This window comes from Centrocercus urophasianus, unplaced genomic scaffold (genome assembly GCF_019232065.1).
Source record: "Centrocercus urophasianus isolate 14NV4802_14NV808 unplaced genomic scaffold, USGS_Curo_1.0 seq_11, whole genome shotgun sequence".
Lineage (NCBI taxonomy): Eukaryota > Metazoa > Chordata > Aves > Galliformes > Phasianidae > Centrocercus > Centrocercus urophasianus.
Window position 1 is genome coordinate 34,973,782 of NW_024884253.1, and position 17,964 is coordinate 34,991,745.

The 17,964-nt window shown below is 40.8% G+C and overlaps 1 protein-coding gene across 1 annotated transcript in view; it reads left to right on the forward strand.

The window, feature by feature from the left end:
* Positions 1-1,230: 1,230 nt before the first annotated feature.
* The window catches only part of CA8 (carbonic anhydrase 8), a 55,505-nt gene continuing 38,771 nt past the window's right edge, over positions 1,231-17,964 (forward strand). Inside the window, exons 1-3 of the mRNA XM_042808849.1 lie at positions 1,231-1,339; positions 1,574-1,765; positions 5,601-5,725. Of these exons, the coding sequence (XP_042664783.1) occupies positions 1,261-1,339; positions 1,574-1,765; positions 5,601-5,725 (396 nt within the window). The 5' untranslated portion in view covers positions 1,231-1,260. The remainder of the gene's footprint in view (positions 1,340-1,573; positions 1,766-5,600; positions 5,726-17,964) is intronic.

Genomic DNA, 17,964 nt, shown 5'->3' on the forward strand with positions numbered 1-17,964 from the left:
CCCTCAGTAAGTTTGCAAATGACACCAAGTTGGAAGGAAGTGTCAATATTCTTGAGGATAGAGAAGCCCTACAGAGCGACCTGGACAGGCTGGATCACTGGGCTGAAGCCAGTGTGATGAAGTTTAACAAGATCAAGTGCTGAGTCCTGAAGTTTAGATGCACCAACTCCGGGCAACGCTACAGGCTTGGGGCAGAGTGGCTGAAAGACTGTGTAGAGGAAACAGAACTGAGGGTGTTGGTTGACACTCAACTGAGCATGACCCAGCCAATGTGCCCAGGTGGCCAAGAAGCCAATGGCATCCTGGCTTGTGTCAGAAATAGCATTGCTAGCAGGAGCAGGGAAGTAACTGTTCCCCTGTACTCAGCACTGGTGATGCCACACCTTGAGTACTGTGTTCAGTTTTCGGCACCTAACTACAAGAAAGACACTGAGGCCCTGGAGCATGTTCAGAGGAGGGCAACAAAGCTGGTGAGGGGTCTGGAGCACAAGTCTTACGAGGAGTGCCTGAGGGAATTGGGATAGTTTAGCTGGAAGAGGTTCAGGGAATGCCTTATTGCTCTCAGTAACTCCTTGAAAGGAAGTTATGCTGAGGCGGGGTAAACTTCTTCTCCTGTGTAACTAGTGACAGGACTGGAGGAGATGGCCTCAAGTAGCACCACAGAGACTCAGAATCGTGCCCCTTGACCTGTTGGAAACAAGCCTCCTAACGCAATGAAGAATACTAGAAGCCATCCCAGCACCAAGGGCACACGGCTGACTCATTCTACATGGTATTCACAAGGACCCCTCGGTCCTTTCGTACCAGGCCTCCTTCCAGCTGCTTGCCCATGTCCTATCCGAAGCCTGGGGAGCTTCCTTCGCAGGCGCAAGCAGACTTTGCACTTGTAGATCAGGCTCTCCCCGTCCATACCCTACACACACGGGGGTGCTGCCAACGCGAACGCTGGCACACCGAGTCACCGCGGCGGGAAGCCGACGCGAATGGTGTCGTACGAGGAATCCCAGCCGGGCTGCAGAACCGCGACCGCCTTCACACCCTCCTCCAGGGGCGGTCGTCCGTGTCCGGCCCCGCGGCGGCGTGATGCAGCGCTCGGCCCTCGCGCACGGCTCCCTCCGCCCCCAGCCCTTGCCCCTGCCCGTCGCCGCACAACGCCAGCCACCCGCGGGGCGGAGGCAGGGCCCGAGTGCGACGCAGCGCCGCGAGGCAGCCTCGCCCGTCAGCCGCGCAGGCAGCCCCGGCCCGAGGGGAGCAGCCCCCATGGCTGACCGGAGCCTGATCGAGGGAGCCGAGCCCTTCCCGCGCAGGGAAGAGGCTCCGGAATGGGGCTACGAAGAAGGTGAGGAGCGGGCGCACGGCAGCGGCTGCGGCGGGGGAAACTTTCCCCACGGGCAGAGGAGGTGGTGGTGGTGGTGGTGGTGGTGGAGGATTTACATCGCGGCACGGTGGGGAGGGGGATCGCGAGGGAGCCGGGGAGCCCCGGGGGCGACCGATAACGGCCACGTCTTTGGCGGGGTCGAGGCGGGGGGTCCGGGGGTGGATCGCCACGTAACGACTTCTCCTGGCGCTTCAGGGGTCGAGTGGGGACTGATTTTTCCCGATGCCAACGGGGAGTACCAGTCGCCCATCAACTTGAACTCGAGAGAAGCGAAATACGACCCCTCGCTCCTGGAAGTGCGCCTGTCGCCCAACTACGTCGTGTGTCGCGACTGCGAAGTGATTAACGACGGGCATTCCATTCAGATCGCACTCAAGTCCAAATCAGGTATGCCTCCACACTGCTTACGCTTCTCCGGCGGCGTTCCCTGGGCGCTCGCTGCCTCTCGGGTTGCTGTGCGCCCGTAGGAGGGGCTGCTTCAGCGCCGGCTGCGACTCGGAGGAGGGGTGGGTGCTGCTGCCTTGGGACCGGCTTTGGGAAGGGAGCTGTCAGCGCCAAGCTGGATGGGCGGTGAGGCTTCTCCAGAGCACGTTCGGGGACACTCAGAGCAAGGGTTGGACCCTGTTGTGATGCTGTCATCGAGTGTGCTGACAGCTGTCTGCTGTTGCTATTGCTAGGACAGTGTGATGCCAAACTGGCAAAATCTGTCCATTTTCTGAAGTCTGTGTAAGTTAAACTAAACTTTTCCCATTAATTTGAGTGGGTTGTGAATACTAACTAGTCAGTTAACGCAGATACTCCAGTTATACGTACCTACAATATTGATGAAGAGCAGGTAGCAAAGCAGTCCTTATTTCTTAAAGGGTTTTTCAGGTTAATTCATCAAATAAGAACTAGAAGCTGATAAGCAATTTCAAGTTTAGTGAAATGACAGTATCTCGTTTAGACCTTTCATGTGGACAAACTATTCTCTACAAAGGAGACAACTGTCAGGGAAGTTGGCAAAGAAAGCTCTTTCCAGCCCTGTGATAGTTCTTGCCGTGTGTTTTGAAGAGTGTCCAAGTTATTATAACCAGTCTTAGCTAGCAGCTGCCTTCTGGGGGCATTTAAACAGCTGAAGGTTGTCAAACCACAAGACAGCCCAACTTTTGTTTCCTTCTGAGATCCCAGTAGTCCTGTGAGCTGCAGCTGTGTTGGTGGTGAGGCAGTTAGTTCAGTTTTACACTAATTTTTTAAAACAAAAGCGTTTGTTCTTTTAATAATTATGTTTTCCTCTATGATATCCCTTCCGTGGTAAATCTCATGTTTCACTACAAAATAGAACATTGCTTTCCACAGATTTTTGCTGATTTCCAATGGAACAGAAATGTTGTACTTCCTGTCAGTTTTATTGCCTTCATCAGAAGCAGGGGTCTTTTCTCAGAAAGTAAGGTTCTCTCTGTTAGATCAGGAAGGTCGCTGAATTCTCCTCCGGAGTAAGGCTGACTGAGAACAACATTGCCATTTGCATGCCAAAGTGCAACTCATTAAACCCTCCTTTCTGCAGGCAGTTTGTAACTTCGTAGCAATAATTAGTAAGATGGGACTAACAACACACCCTATGCGTGTTCAAAACTATTCGAGGCCCAGGAAGAGAAAAATACTTTCTAAACTGGAATGCAGATTGATGTCAGACTGATGAGTGCTGAAATGTAAGAAATTAAGTGAAATAGAATGAAATTTTATGAGTGAGATATGGGATTAGGATTTAGGAATTCCTGATTTACTTTCAATTTCTTCTTAGTTTTGTATTACCTAGTTTTCCATTTTTAAACAGGATAATTTTTCCACGTTTGGAGGGAGACATTACTTACCCCTGCAAAGGGAAGAAAAGAGTTAATAAGCTGTGTTTGACCTAGTATTCTGGCTAATTTTCAGGGATTGTGGAAACTCCTGCATATTCTCTTCCTCACAGGGGATCTCTGATGACAAATCCATTTAGCCAGATTGTTTTAATGGGAACTGTTGAGCACTGAGTGCTTTTGAAACTTTTGTCCAGTTGATGTGCAAGAGAGTCGCACCTACTGTAGTGCTGTTAGTCAAAGAAGAACTTTGTGGAAAACATAAACTGATTAAGTATATATCAAAAGTCAATTTGTTCTTTTTGGTGAATTATTTTATCCTCCAATTCAGGACACGCTCCATCTGGAATTCTCCAATCCTTTTTATTATTTAATTGTAAACATTTTTACAGGCTGCTTTCAGTTTGATCATCATACATATGTTATACATTAGGGGGAATAAGCATGACCAACTGTGTTATGGAATTGGATATTGAAAATTGCTTTGGAGGATCCATATAACAGAGAGATTTCTTTTAAGCCATCAGTAGTTTCCAAATCAGATGATTTGTTTTCTAGTAAAAAAAAAAAAAATGCTGGAAAGTATACTTAAACATTTCATGCATTTACAAGGATCAGAATTTGATGAAAGATGAAGAAAGATAGACATGCCTCATGCACTGAAATACTTTTATCATGGGATCTGTGGATAAATTAAGCTTTGAAGACGAAGTCTTAGAAGCTCCTGTAGATACAGAACTACTTCATATAGAAGACATTTAGTCTAGTTACACTTTTTAGGAACAGTATTTTAAAGCAGGAAATACTCTACTTTCCTAAGAAGTAACCCTAATTATCATGTATCTTTATTCTTCTAGATTTTCCTAAGTACTTCAATTGGTTGTTTTCCCAAATATTCACTAGATTTGCAGATTTTTCCCAACAGATATGAATAGAATATAGGTAAAGAAAGTTTTAGAAGCAAGTTTGAATTCATAATCACATTTAGGACTCTTCATCTGAGGAACCCTGATAGCTTTTAGATTAATTATGATGAATCACTAAAAGAGAATTAATCTGAATATTTCTTCAGCACTAGTGACTGAAAATTGTAACTGATCAGGTTTCTTTTTTTTTTTTTTTTATCAGTATTTTTGTTTTTATGCAGTTGTAATACAATACAGTTGCTGAATTGTTTTACTACTGCAGTACATCTTATGATCCAAACTACTCCAAGGCTACATAGTTTGTACATCAAAATAAATTTTTTATTATGGAACTGCTGTTCTCTAAAGCTGTACATTATTCAGTTTAATAATCCTTATCAATTATCAAAGATTGTAAAAGTTTCAAAGTCAATGAAATGTAAGCCAGAAGGTAATGGATTATGAGAAAGACTGTGAGTGACCTTAAATAAAACCCAGCCCTATGTAGAAGCCAGCACTCAAATGATCTTAGCATAAAGTTACCTATAACATGCAGAGTAGTAATTGGTGTGAAGCCAATTTGCAAATCCCTGGGCCAATGTTTCCACTGATTAATTCCGAAGTAGGCTGGAACTCAAAAAGGTCCAAGCAAAATTGCTTGCTTGTAGTACTTATTGTTAGGATAGAAGGCTCCATTAATGCAAAAGACTCAAGCTAGTATATGAAGCTGTTGCTTTGTGCAGTATGTATGGATAGATACTTTTAAGAAATTCTGGATTCTGTTAAAAAAAAAAGTTAGCAAAAAGCTATGGCTATTTAGAAGCTGTTTTTAAGGAAATAAGCACATGTATGATTATATGTATTGATTGGACACGGTTGGACTAGATGATCTTATAGGTTGTTTCCAACCTTGTGATTCTATGATTCTATGATTATATTTGGCTATGGAGGTATTCTGTATCTCAAAGGCTGACAGGTGGCATATGACTTACTACCTTCAATTTACTTCCTTTCACTTGACAAATATTGGCAACCAAAATTTTCTGTCAGCTTCTGTGGTACATAGCAAATACAGGTGATGAAAATTAAGCATTTAGACTAGTTGAAGGTAGTGACCAGTTCAATTCACAACCTCTGCCATCTGTTTAGAGCATGTGGTTACTGTCTTGATAACAGCAGTAAACTTATTCACTCTTCTGATAAAGGTACAGTGTTTTTATTTTGTGTTATGAACCAGCTGTTCTGGCTCATAAAACTAAGGGTGCATGGCTTACATGACTGTGTTTTCACTGTTTATAACTGCCTAAATTCTGTACTGCACGGAAGTTCTAAAGTAAAGATCTCACCTCTGTCAACTTCCCTTTCTAACTCGGTTGAGAATAAGCTTGCAGCAATGTCCTCATTGTATTTACAGAATGTATCTATTGGCTTGTCTCGTGCAAAGCCGAGTGTATTACCATTTGTGTTCTTTCCCAGTGTTAATAGGTGGGCCCTTACCTCGAGGACATGAGTTTGAACTACACGATGTTCGATTTCACTGGGGGAGAGAAAACCAGCGTGGTTCTGAGCACACGGTTAATTTTAAAGCCTTTCCCATGGAGGTGAGAGTGACGCTGCGTTGCATAAAACCATTTAAATCCAAAAGATTTTGATTCTTAGCTTGACTTTGCGGAAGTTCAAAAGTGATTTTCTTTTAGCTCAGCATTTTAGTGCTTTTATTTCACCTGCAAACCTGTCTTCCTGAGTTATGCATTGGGGACAGTAAATTAGGATATACATCTGGAATAGAATGCCTCCAGCACTCACCCCACATGATTAATTGGTCATAAAGTTAACTTTTAGAATTATTAACTTCTGTCTTAACAATATTAGTGTTCTAACAAGATCTGCTGTTTCAACACTTCCTATGTCACCTTGACTAATAGCTATACATGGGGAGAACTGGCCACTGGAAATGTTTCCTTGGTGAATAACAATTCAGGAACATTTGGAGGAAACACATAGTGATTTGTTAATGAAACAGCTTTACATATCTGAAATATGAAGGTTATATGATACTCTTAGAGATGCTTTTTAATATCTCAGTTCATGTCAAAATTTTGATACACAAGCAAAGTAATAATGGAGTTTGAAAAAATTCAGCTCTTCACAAGATGCCAGTTTTGGATTCCCAGGCTCCCCAGATACTAGGACTAATGTCTTCCTCCCTCCAGCAGCCTTTCATCATTCACCTTCCTTCATTTTCCCATTGCCTATACTTTTCAAGGAATGTCTTGGAGTATCACTTAGACCATGGCCTACAACACTAACGTAACAGATACCAAACCTGATGTTTAATGACTTAAGTTTTGCAATTTTTATTTCATTTACTGTACTCTGTATTAGTTTTAAATAAAACACCAAGATTTTTTTTTTTCTTCCTGTTTTCAGAGCTAGGAAATTTATGGCAATGTTATTCGTGAGTTCAGACAGTGGGAATAGAACTGGTTTATGGTAAAGGCTATAAAAAGTATTAGAGTACCTACAGCAGAACTCATTGTAAAAGGCATGTTGGCTTACACCATCAATCTAACTGTTAGGGTTTTTAGATACTTTGGAGTCAAATGTAAGTTTCTGGTGTTGATTTCGCACTGGTCCACCACAGAAGCCAGGCAGATATAAAGTCACTCAATGGACTGTATAGGTTGGTTTCAGGCAGATCCTGGCAATTCAGGAGAATTAATTGAGTGGGGAAGACTCAACAACCAAAAGGAAGGCAGAGAAATCACCTTTTCATCTTGGTTACCTGGCTTCATATAGTTTGTATGGGCAATAACTTCATGCTACTACAGTGTTCCTATGATGCAGGAAGTAGTTTGTTCATTGTGAAGTGGCTCTGCCTTGTGCTGTTCCTCAGGACAGATTCAGCATGTGGTGGTCAAGAAATGTTAACATAAATTATGTTGAGAATTGTTCTTGGGAATCCAGTTTCCTGTCTCCCTCTTTATCAAGGATCACTCTGCAAACGGTCTTGGTGGCGTGTAGGAACAGACTAATAATATCTGCAAGACTTGCAATACACTTTAAATAAATAGCATTAATGTTGAATTTTGCAAACAGATCCCAATGCAGATTAATTTGGCAGAAAGTCACAGTGTAGTTGATACCATCACATCCAAGCTCTGCTGTGCACAGGTGTATTGTTTGAGTCAATTCATTATCTTCTGTTTCATGTTGAAAAAAAAAAAAAAAGCAGTCTGTCTGACAGATGAGTTACATGCACTTCATTTCCTGTATCTGTGAAGAGAAGTTGTATTAAATCCAGCTCAAATTGTCCAAATTAAATATTGGATTGGAGGTGCTTGTAACCATTAATGAGAGTCCAGAATGGATTATTTTCTTTTTGTGTCCCAGGGATTCCCCCACCTAGTTGGTTTTGTGGACAGCAAACATTTGGACTAGGAGACTGAGAAATTTATTTTCTTAACTTTTAACATCAGCATTATTTTATGCAGCTGTGGGAAATCAACATACTCTGAACACATAGTGGGCTTGAATTTCACTGGGCCTCTTAGTAACTGAACATAAATGGTGATAGATGCCTATTTTTCAGATGCATGAGCACTCTGGGGGAGTTTATGCTTTCTTACTAAGTGGTATTTGTTTCTTTGAGCACAAATACATGGCTATAAATATAAATATATAAATATATTGAGCACCGAGTTCAGCTGCCAGTGGGGCAAAACTAGCAGGATGTTTTTCATAACAAACTAGAGATGAATTTACAAAGCATTTTAATGAATTTTGAACTCTCCTCCCTTTGCGAGAGGAAGACAAGCTAAGCAGATAAGCACTAATATGCAAGAGCTTGATTTAACTGAGTGTGTTTACAGCACAACAAACTAGGTGCAGATCGCATGCTTCATTAAACTATTAGCAAATTGAAGCAGTTCTGTAAAAAACGGTGTAGAAACTTTGAGTTTAAAGATATCTATCTGAACTAACTATTTATGATCTGGAACAGCCCTCTGGTTTTTAGGATTGAAGAATGCAAGGCTTATTATTTATTGGACCAGGTGGTTGCAGAAGCTTCAGACTATCAGTGTAATGATCTTTGTAAAGGATGACTTTAAAAAGTATTATTTTCAAGTCTGGAAGAAAACACTTACTTCTTAAATCTCTGAATCATAGAATCATAGAATCATAGAATCATAGAGTCATAGAATGGCTTGTATTGGAAGGGAGCTCAAGGATCATGGGTCTCCAGCCCCCCTGCCGCAGGCAGGGCCACCAACCTCCAGATCTGGTACTAGACCAAGTTGTCCAGGATCCTATCCAACCTGGCCTTGAATATCTCCAGGAACAGAGCATCCACACCATCTCTGGGCAGCCTGTTCCAGCACCTCACCACTCTGTGAAGAATTTCCCTCTGACATCCAATCTGAACCTTCCCTCCTTGAGCTAAAACCATTCCTCCTTGTCCTGTTACTGTCTACTCGAGTAAAAAGTTGATTCACCTCCTTTTTATAATCAACTTTTAAATACTGGAAGACTGTAATGAGGTCTCCTCACAGCCTTCTCTTCTCCAGACTGAACAAGCCCAGCTCCCTCAGCCTGTTTTCATAAGGCAGGTGCTCCAGCTCTCCGGTCATCTTTGTGGCCCTGCTCTGGACTCTCTCCAACCTGTTTACATCTTTCCTGTATTGGGACCCCAGATCCGGATACAGTACTCCAGATAGGGTCTCATGAGGGCAGAGTAGAGAGGGATAATTACCTCCCTGCTGGCCACCCCTCTTCTGATGGAGCCCAGAATACCATTGGCATTCCAAGCTCCAAGAGCACAATGCTGGCTTGTGTTCAGTTTTTCATTCACCAGAAGCCCCAGGTCCTTCTCCACAGGGCTGCTCTCAAGTAGTTCTTCTCCTAGCCTGTACGTAACTGGGATTACCATTGCACCGACCCAAGTGCAAAACCTTGCACTTTACTGTGTTGAACCTCATTAAGTTCACATAGACCCACCTTTTGAGTCTGTTGAGGTCTCTCTGTATGGCATCTCTTCCATCTAACATGACAGTTGCACCACTCAGCTTGGTGTCATCAGCAAACTTGCTGAGGGTGCACCCGAGCTCACTGAGGGTGCACTCAAGTCCATTAATCTTTAATCTCCGCTTTTATAGAAATTTAGCAATATCTCATATTAGTTAGGTAATATCCTGTGTCTCTTCGTGCAACAGTCTATTATTTCTTACTCGACAGCTGGACCTTCGCACATGGTTAAGATATATAGGTTCATGGTGAGGTAGGTGTGGCTCCTAAACTTAAGTAACTTTCGAAACAGCTTGAAATTGTTCACACTGGAGAAGAACATTATTTATTTGAGTTGGAGGCTGAGTGCATCGTTATGTTTATTACTGTTTGAAGTTCAGCAAAGATGTGTTTCCACCTTTCTTGACTGAAGAAGTCAGAACATTGACAATAACATACAAGCATAATTGTTTTCACTAAAACCTCTGTGCTTGCAATCAGTCAGGAAAATGAGACAAAAGAATAAATAGTTGTCAAAGGCGAATACTGTAACACATTTTTTAATCAAAGGAATATTCCTCTCTTAGTTTCATAAAAAACAGATCAAAAGGGCTGCTTTTGCTTTTTGGACAGAAACTGGAAGGAGATATGCAACTTTCTCCAGACACTGTTCTCACTAAGTACTTTTACTGCACATAAATAGTGTTACTTGACCTTTGACCACCAGTTGTGTTGTGTTTTCAGTAACTGTCTTAAAACTGACAGACTGTTTCTTGTCAGTAAGTGGAACAAGGTACCAAAAGTCAGGTCATGCTTTGCAATACACATTTTCACAGAGCAGTAAAACCCATGCTTGTGCCCTCATGTATGTTACCTGAACCTGATTTAGGTTTAAACGAGAGAGGAAGTATTCTATATTTTTCTCTCTTTCATGACAAGAGTATGAATTATCAAACTCTAATGAGGCTCTGCCTCTCCTCCTTGTCTTTGCTGTGTAAGAGGGAGACAGATGGAGACAGGAGTAGCAACTGATGGCTCGTGTTAGCCATAAGCATTTATTCTTATTTTTAACAAAATTGCTGTAGGGTTACCTAAAAATGGACTCCCATTGTACCTGATCTTTGTATCGACATGGCATATGCCAGGCTGTGGAAATACAAGAAAAACTGTTCAGAGCAGAAGCTGTGGAGCAACATAGACAGCATGAGAACCAAGGACACCTCTAGGAGAAGAAAGAACATCTCACGGCTCTGATTGGATAAGCGCCTGTGTGAACGGCTGAAGAGTGTTTTGTAGAATGCTCTGTTGGCATGGAAAGGTGGATGGGAAAGTTGTAGGGATGGATGGGAAAGCTAGAAAAAGAAAACTTGTGAAGGTATATAAGTGATGTGAGAACTTGTAATAAACGATTTGGATTATTCACATCTGAGTCCATGCATCAGACACTGCACCAGGCCTAACCAATTTATAGTTCAGAAAGGACAGGAGAGCAGGAGAAAATGAACCACGGGATGCCATCAGTGCCTTTTTATGTAAAACATTAATATGTTTTAACAGCTTCTGAAATGAAGGAAAATGCAGGGAAAATTATTCCTTAAAGGTGTCTCCTGCTTGTATTTACTCGTGTTGGTGTAACCAAAGCCATAATCTGAACATAAGGAAACAGTTGTTTCCAGGTGGCTGTTTTGAAATAAGGCTGTAACTAAGGAATAAAAGGGTTCCTTTCAATGCTTGTGTATGACCAGGAACATAATTCCCTGTAATCCAACCTCTTTAAAATGTAGGATTGCATTAGCTGTGAACCATGTGAAAACTCTCAGTAGAAGAGGATTGGCAGAAAACCATTTTAAAAATGTTTCAGAGATATGCAGGAAGGTTAAAACTTGCATTATTATCTGTTTTTGAGCAGATGAAAATCTTGTTGCCTGAAGGACCAGAGTCAGTTCTGCGCAGGAAAATCAATGTTCCTTTCTGTTGTGTAATGAAGAGCAGAGTAATTAATTCTGTAGTCTCTTTCAGAGTTACTGAAATGTCTGCTAGAATGTGCTTATTTATAATTAAGCATATCCTCTGTCGAGTTTAAGTTGTTAAGTTTCCCCCTGTTCGTATGAAATGGTGCCTGCCTGTGGATTGCATCAGAGTTATGGTTTTCAAGTGTCAGGGTAGGCTGCCAGTATTACAATTCTCAACTCTCAAATCTTTACAGTCTGTCTGTGAGGATTTCTCTGTGTCGAGATCTGTAGTCTCAAATTTGCACAGAATGCATCCCCTTCCTGCCATTTCTTGAGAGGAAGTGATGTACTTTCAACATAGATGTTTATTCTTTGCCAACCTTAGATATTCTTTGCCATTGTCTTTAGTCTTGCTGTCTGTTTTGTTCAGTTACTGATTAGCTTGTTAGCAAGCTATTTTGTTTAAAAGGATAAAACATTATTTGTAGCTGAAATAGAAGGCATAGGCTTCCCTGTCATTTCCTCTTGACATGGAAATTTATAAATTTCAGTTAGATTGGGTAGGTGTGAATGGCAAGCAGAACTTAATGCGTAATGACAGCAGTTTCTGATACTTGAGCTTAGTTTTGAAACCTGTGGATTTTTGATGGTGGTTTTAATGGGACTATAATCCTAGTCATCAACTATAATAGGAAACGTTTTAAACTCAGGAATAAATCTCATTACCTGAGTAATGTAAGACCTAGGAGTGAAGAACATCCAGCTTAGGCAGTCTTAATTTGAGAGGAGGCAAACAGAGCAGATTCCAGAATGATTTACATCCCTTCATGCTCAGGTTTGGAACACTGCTCGGAAATTTTTCACGTTTTCTAATGGAAGAGTAGTTTGTCACTCAGTGGCTTGGAACATTTTCTAAATTTTGAAATCATTGCAGAATAATACTGCGGGCCATGATTAAAGCAGTGCTTCTTAAAAGAAAATGATTTTGTTCATGTAATTACTATGATAACGAATGGGATGCTCATAACTGTACCAAACAACATTCTAAGAGATATGGCCAGACAAATTATTTGAATGTTTAATTGTTTAAGTAAATAAAAAAAATAGCTGCAATCCTGCAGTGCCTTTGTTAGAAGTTGAAATATACACAACTGAAACCTAAAAAAGCTGTTCAGGGGGAAGGAGAGGAGTGAAGAGGAGAGAGTTGGAAGGGATCTTCAAAGATCAAGTCAAACTTTTTGACCACTTCAGGGCTAAACAAATGTTAAAGCATATCACTGAGGGCATTATCCAAGTGCCTCTTGAATATCGACAGGCATGGGACACATCAACCACCTCTCTATGTCTCTTTGAAGCCTGTTCCAGTGTTTGACCACTCTCATGGTAAACAAGTATTTCCTAATGTTCCATCTGAACCTCCTCTGGCATAGGTTTGCGCCTTTGGATCCTTTGGAGATGAAGTTTGAAGCCTTTGGATCCAGGGAGAAGAGACTGGCATTTCCATCTGCACTTCCACTTCTCAGGAAGCTGCAGCAAGCTGTGGAGCTGAATCTTTGACAAGTTATGAATGAAAGATCAATTAAAGTAGACAAGGCCATTGAACACTACCTAATTTTTGAGAACAGAATTGTGGAAAAACTCAGGAAAAACAGATCAATATATATAAGCATATATTCTCAGTTTTGATTTCCAAATCTGCGCTGGTTTATAGAAATACAGAATCTTCTATGCATTATGTCTACACGTTTTGCCTTTTGGAAGAATAATAATAATTAGTATTACACAGCACTTCATGGGAAAATCAGTTCTAGGACTAATTTCAGAGCTGTCAGTGAATTGTATTACGTGTGATGTTAGCCTCATACGTGCAGGTGTTTTAAGTATTTTTCTGTATAGTTCTATACATCGTACACTCATTGGTCCTCTAATTCATATATCTTCTCTTCGTTGTTACTGGGTTTTTTTTTTCTGTAGTGGTATAAGGCTGGGAGGTCTTTGTTCCCTCCCAGCATACTAAATGAAAACTGGCAAGAAGATAAAAACAGAATTACCATCGTTGTAAAAGCACACAGAGGCAGCTTATGACTCTTAGGATTGCTAGTTGCTAAGTTCTTTCAGTATTATGTTTTTATCATGGTTGAAGGATAATTTGATCTAAATAGGCACATGCAGTCTCTGAAGTATACTTTATTTCTAGGTGATTTATCAACATGATTGGCTCTTGTATTGCTCACTCGTGTAATTTTCATTTATTATGGAATATGATCTATGAGCTTTGTGAGTGGATTCATGGTTCAGATACCATGAAGGAATAGGCTGTTGTGCTAGAAACATACATTTAGCTTGACTAGCATCTGAGAAATATCCATGTTAAGCTCTGTGGAAGAACTGCACACATCTTCAGTAGTAGTGTTATTTCTCCATCTGTACGAAATCTGTGATTTATTCACTGCATTGTGAAAAACATACAAGCTGTCAGACACCCAGTCAAAGAAAAGTGGCATTGATTTTCAGTACTGATGTTTCTTTATTATTCATTTTCTCTTTTAAGAGTTATCTTTCTTCCAGCTAGTCATGTGCTTGAGGCTTCATGGATCGCACACATCTGAAAACTTTTGCGGTGGCAGTTGCACTAGTCTGTGATTTGTGACTTCTGCCAGAATGGAGAACTTCAGTACTCTTCTGAGATATGAATGGTCCAAACTACAAATGATTGAGTGAAATAGGAATAACTTTTCTAAGGAGAACATCTCAGGTGAAATAAGTTTGCTGAAGGAAATTTCCTTGGGGCTTTTAAAATACATGTATATATGGCGCTTAGGGATGTGGTTTGGTGAACATGGTGCTGATGGGTTGATTGTTGGACTAGATGATCTTAGAGATCTTTTCTGATCTTATTAAGTCAATGATTCAATGAAATGATGAGAAGAAAGCAAGAGGTGAATCGAGAGGAAATAAATTCTCTGTGCTCCTTGTTCTGTCGTAACTCAACTTACTGGTTTAGTGCTGCCAGAAGTTGAGTCTTTGCATTTTGCCAGTAATAGACATTTTGCACCAAATTTTCTTGCTGTCATGCTGGGTGCAGTGTTCAATCAAAGGTCGTAGTCTTGGTCACAGTACTGGTGGTCGTGAATGTAGAGGCTGCTATTATGACATCCCTTATTGCAAAGCCCATTCTGAACTTTAACAAGATGGCTACTTATGTTTGCACTGTGCTAGATACGGAAGAGCTTGTGTAGTCAATTAGACGGTGAGACTTCTGAGGAGGATTTAAGCCCTAATTTGAGCACGCAGGTCTGTTTCCTGTTGGTTTTTTTTTCATGGCTGTCTGCCCTTGACTATTTTTGCCTTGGTTGTATATCATTTTCTGATTTCTGCTATGGTCATTGCTTGCATCTTATGTCAGTTTCCTGGCATCTTGAAACTTTGCCCTCACTACTGTGCCTAACTCTTTCTGCCCAAGACCTGTCAGTTCTGAAAGAAGTTGGGAAAGAAGATTACTTATTTACTGCATTTCCATGCTGAATGCTTGTGTCAAGACCAATTTGTAGTTTAGCCTCAGGATATGAGTGAAAGAGAAAAACAAAAGCTTTTTGATGATAAACTAAATACCCTTTTTTTTTTTGTTATTTGTATTAATGGTAGAGATATGGCTCTTAAGAGGTGAAGGATAAAACTTGAAGATTACCTAAGAGCTGAAGAGCTTTGAAGGCTTCCACATGTATTGACTGTCATGCCTGAGTGCCTCACAAGAACAAATAATGTAATCTTTGCTTCCATCTGCACAAGTGAGACAAATTCTTGTATTGCCAGTGAACTGGTAGAGAACAAGTTCAAGGGGATATATTATCACAGATACATTTTTCAGAACTGACGGAGAGCTGATTCGTAATTCCTATATGCTTAAGTTCTAGAAAGATTCTCAGACACTGCAATACTAAAATAGTTAATTTAGGTTGTAAATCTCAGTTCAGCAGTTTAACCATAGGGCTATCTGATGCCTTGTTATGCAGGCCACACAGTTGCCAATAGGGCAGTCTCACTGCTTATTCCTACCTTCCTATTGTGCCAGCATTAAGCCATGTAATGAACTGGACTGAGGTGTCAACGGTTTATGGGCTGGTCCGGCCCAGTTCCGTGACCAGCAGGGCGGAGGGATCTGCGGATCCGCGCCTCTGGGAAAGGGGAAGCAGGGGACCCCAAAATACTTGAAAACAACAGCACTAATCTGAGGTGGAACAAATGATTTTACTAAATATAGTATTAGTAAAATACAATGAGAGAGAGAGAGAGTCTGTTTGAATTGTATAGACCTCACCACAATGCTGGGGTGAGAAGTGCAGTCCAGTTGAGTGACTGAAGTGCAGATGGCGAAGCGCAGGCGGCGAAGCACAGATAGCAAAGTGCAGACAGCGAAGAGCAGGCGAAGAAGAAGGATCAGGTGACCTTGCATGGAGTTATATCTCCTTGCTAACCGCAAAGCCTCCTGGGGAAATGTAGTTCTTCTCCGACGGATGAACATTCGGCAGATATCAAACCCCACCCCCAGTGCATTACATGATGTTATGGTGTGGAATACTGATGACCAAAAATCATAAAACCATGACACTGAGGCATGGTTAAAGTTGAATAAAATTTTGGAAGTCCATGCATTTAGGGGAATGGAGAAAAGTATAATACCATTATGCATTGTGCATAAGCACAATTCATGGGGCAACTGTTGGATATGCATTGCAAGGTTTATTATTCTGATGAAAACACAGCCAGCATTACAGAAAATAAATGGTCTCAGTTTCCTTCAGGAGTATAGTATGGATGAACAACTGCTTGCTGGAGAGTAGTTGAGATTATGTCTTAAAAAGATAATATGCAACTGCAGATTCTCATCTTTTTAGAGAGACCCTTAGCTTGCACACACAAAACCATGAGATTCAAATAAGTTATTAACAAATCTTAATAAATTAGGAGAGAATTAGTTTGATATTTTTACTTTTTTTTCTGCCTTCATTGAAGATTCTATTGTTGAGAATTAAGTTGTTGATATAAATCCTTCCATATACAAACAATCCAGTTTTAACTCCAGGGCAGCCTGTTGCAGCCAACACTTTGTGGAACTGGACATGCTTATATTAAATATCTAGTTGTATAAATAGCATTTCCAGTGCTAACCATGTAACCTCCACCACTTTGTGTTTTCTGTGTTGATGGCATTGCTAGCCTGTAATGTCATCAGCTATTCATCAAGGTCCAGTCCCTTTAGAAGAGCTTCACACTTTGCAGATATGAAGGTAAAAAAGCATGTGCAGACATGCACATACAACCATGAAGATTGGCCAAAATCTGGAGTAACAGCAGGATGGAGAGTTCTGCACTGAAATCCTTGTTTTTTCCTTTTTGGCTTTCAGAGTTCAGGGGAAGGAAAAATAAAGACTTGAATGTGAACGTACTTCTCTTAGCACAGGTAAATGCACAGACCCAGGGAACCACAGTCTGCGTGTTTTCTGAGGCCAGATGTGGTATTCAGGGAACAATATTCTGCGCTGTTGTGCTCCTTTCTTCACATTCTGTGCAGAAACTTGGCTCAGTGAAGAACCCTACTTAAGAATTTGACTGTAAGAACTATGTAGAATTTCTTTCTGAATATTGAAAGTCAGTAAAATAGTCAAGGATGTTTTGTGTTCTTCATTCCTTTACTTAGACAGTATAATTTTACTGAGGTTGGAAAAGTGTATGTTTTTATTAATTCTTGTTTTGCTTTTATCTCCTGTGCATGCCAGTAGAAATAAGCACTGCTTGTGCTTACAGACAGGAAGAAAAAATAAATACAGATGAATAACAAATTATTGTGTCCTCAGTTTCTCCTATACCCATTGATGCCTTGCCAGTAGTTTTTTAAGAAGCAAACAAGCTAATGTCATGTGTCAGTAGCCTCTGTGAGCTGCTGAGGTGAAGGTTTGACCTTCTGTTCAAGTCCAGGATGAAAAGGGTCTGGGTAGGGTTTGCAGAGCTTTCTGGTGATTGGTCTCCTTAAATCTTCTCCCCCACTGGCATTGTGGTTGCATTAATCATACATTTTATGCCTGTATCTTGCATCCCTGTTAGTGCTGAGAGACTGCAGTGATGTTTGCCTGTGTGTCAGCCTCCTTGTGCCACTTACTTTCTTGTTTCCTAGTGTTGGAAATGAAGCTTCTCTGTGACAAGTTGGCCCATCTTTAGTTAGAAGAAGGATGCAAGATTTGACCTATTTTTTTTTTTCTTAACAAGGTTAAATCATTTTCTTTTATTAGCCTTTTATCTTCTTTTGCCGAAACAAAAAGAAGAGCGCTCAGATGGATTATTTATTAATTTATTTGTTTGTTTGTTTGTTTGTTTATTTTTGGCTTCCTTTTCTTTTTAGCGTACTGTTTGTAGCTGTGGGCTTTTGATTCTCTCAGAAGTTGTAATTACTGATATTAATTTGTTTTTTTTCCAGTGGACCAGGAGTTCTTTTTCTTATGTGAAGTGAGACTACTGCAAGGTAGATTCTTCGAAGGGAACACAGAAGCCTGGTTAATGTTAGATGTTGCGATATTTTCGTTATTCTTTTTATGGTTTACCAATGTGGTCAGTACTTCTATAGCACAAGGAACTTGCCACAGAGACTGCTAGAACATTTCTGTTGATTTAGCAGATAATTCAATAGTCCCACTATTCCTTGTCTTTCCAGTGACATGCCTGAAGGTATGTTGCACAATTGCCTAGAATTTCTTCAAGTCTATTCTTTCAGTTTAGGCAATTACTTCATGACTGATTTTGTGGAAAGAATAGATTTTGGAAGGTATATTTGCAACAATTCCTTATACAACCTAATTAAAATAATTTCCTTTACAACCACATTACAGTTC